Source organism: Limulus polyphemus, unplaced genomic scaffold, assembly GCF_000517525.1.
Source record: "Limulus polyphemus unplaced genomic scaffold, Limulus_polyphemus-2.1.2 Scaffold6914, whole genome shotgun sequence".
Classification (NCBI taxonomy): domain Eukaryota; kingdom Metazoa; phylum Arthropoda; class Merostomata; order Xiphosura; family Limulidae; genus Limulus; species Limulus polyphemus.
Window position 1 is genome coordinate 24376 of NW_013672524.1, and position 2335 is coordinate 26710.

The 2335-nt window shown below is 37.5% G+C and overlaps 1 protein-coding gene across 1 annotated transcript in view; it reads right to left on the reverse strand.

Moving 5' to 3' along the window:
* The window catches only part of LOC106474176 (insulin-like growth factor 2 mRNA-binding protein 1), a 26268-nt gene that overhangs the window by 19942 nt on the left and 3991 nt on the right, over nt 1-2335 (reverse strand). Inside the window, exon 2 of the mRNA XM_022402541.1 lies at nt 592-698. Coding sequence (XP_022258249.1) covers nt 592-698 — 107 coding nt within the window. The remainder of the gene's footprint in view (nt 1-591; nt 699-2335) is intronic.

Below are 2335 nucleotides of genomic sequence, written 5' to 3' on the forward strand. Positions count from 1 at the left end.
CCGTGACTGCGGTTTTCCAGTGGTACATCCCAACTAAGTGTGACTAAACCGTGACTGCGGTTTTCCAGTGGTACATCCCAACTAAGTGTGACTAAACGTGAATGCGGTTTTCCAGTGGTACATCCCAACTAAGTGTGACTAAACCGTGACTGTGGTTTTCCTGTGGTAAAATGACATATCTTGGGAACTAGCCCATGGGTTTATAGATTGTCTGATATAAAAGTCAACCTCATGAAGCCTGATGTTGACCGTTTCCATGCCTAACTGTCACTCACTCTGAAACGCTGATTCAGCTCGAAAGCCGAGGACAGCTAAGACTGGCAGACACTTATTGTCCGACAGTGGTCATGTTGCAAGGTTCTCAATAACGGTCTACCTCGTTCAGGTCTTCAGCAAACTGTATTTGTGGTTTACAAGCAAGTCCACGACTTTTATGTACCATTGAAATTCACGTGCCAGATCACAAAACACTCGTATGACTCGGGGATGCCACTGGCATCATTTCACAGTAGCAGTTGGGCTTAGCAGACGCTGCCGCCTTCCCTGAAAAGTTCAGTGTTTTAAACTGTAATATCGTGCGTACCACAGTACCTCGATCACACTGCTGAACTTCGCCAAATGTTGCCAATAATCTTTCGATGTCGTCCCACTGAACATGGCTGGGAATGTTACTAACTTGGACCTTATTCGTACGATTCCTGTAAGAAAAAAAAGTCATCATAATTAAATTCATCTGCCTTCAAAACAAGGCTTTGAAGGTCTAAATATACTCTTAAATCAAATAATAGGAAAACGCCATTTCTTCAACCATTTCTTCTTTAGCTTAAAAACGCGTATATTACAAAGTAATAGGCAATTGGGTCAGAAATCCTTTTAAGTCAATATAATTCGCAAAGGAAAATTCCTAAATTCGAATATCGAAAACCTAAAGTCTTTAAAGCTTATCTAAAATAAGAGAAACACATTTCTGAAATTATATTACGCGTATATTTCTTAGATTGAGACGCTACCCATTCAAAACCTCGGGCCTTACTTACAACAGTCACATCGCTTTAAAGAAAGGGTTTAACTATTTGTAATTCAGGCGCTTGTCTGGTCATTGCGATTTTAAAATGTTAAACTTAGATCTGAAACCTCAAACTCTTTCATTATAACAAACTACTCCGCTACATCTAGTGTGGGCCTAGTGAAATCTCGAGTTTCTTCGTGAAGCCTAATATCAACAATGTACACGTATACGAAGCGCACAAAGTAGTTTACATGGAACCAACTATATGGGAATTCACAATACACGTGTCATGATTATTACGCTTGCGCAAACTCCCCAAGTAACGCGTTATCCTGTCAGCTTTTAATACACGTGTAAAGCGATCCGTGCACGGGAAGAGGCAATGACTTAGCGAGAACCAAGGGCACCTGGTCAACTATCGCAGCAAAATTTCCAACCTAGAAGTAACAGCATTAAAGAAGATATTCTCCGCGTTTTCCAACCAAAAAAAGTTTCAGATTTTGATACAACAGCGCCTACAGTCAAAGTACAACTTCGCAAATGTGTTTTTCATATTTGTTTTTTTAATGCAGCAACTAACAGACTAGAACAATGGCAACTTCAACAAGAACAAAAAATACTAAAATTTCAAAATTATTCGCTTGTATTGAAATCCTTGTTTTCGCCGATGATTTTACAACCCAATTAGAAAGATTCAGTTATATTATTTCAATCTCAATGCTAAGTAAAACAAGCATGCCATTCAATATTTGATTTGCCCGATTAACTTCAAGTACAATTACTGTATTCCATAGTTGCGACTAAACGTACAACATGGTTAATTTTCACACATTAGCCCACAACGGTCTCGTCAGTTTTTTTGTTTAATAGTTATGAAATTAGGTTTTTTTTAACGTCAACGTAAAACGTTGAAGTGTGTCTATCAACAATAATGCTTATAATACTTATATTTGATTCGTTACGTGCGATTGAGATGCACCGATAAGATTCAGACTGCGTAGTTTATGCGCAAAAAACAATTTTTATAAATCATACACACATTATGATAACTGAGGAGACTGGCCACGTCAGTACAAATAGACGATTAATAGACGTAAGCCTAAATTCGACTCACAGTGCGGGTCGTCGTAACTGATTCTATCAGGGTTACTAGGCTTCAAGTATACACAGTCTAAACTGAAGTTTGTCTTTTTTGTTTAGTATGGAGAGTTCAAATAAATACTTATTAATGTTGAAGCTTGCAAGGGAAAGAAGTGAGAAAAATTTGTATTTTCCTACTATTACAGGTAAACACTGTATATATATATATATATATATATATATATA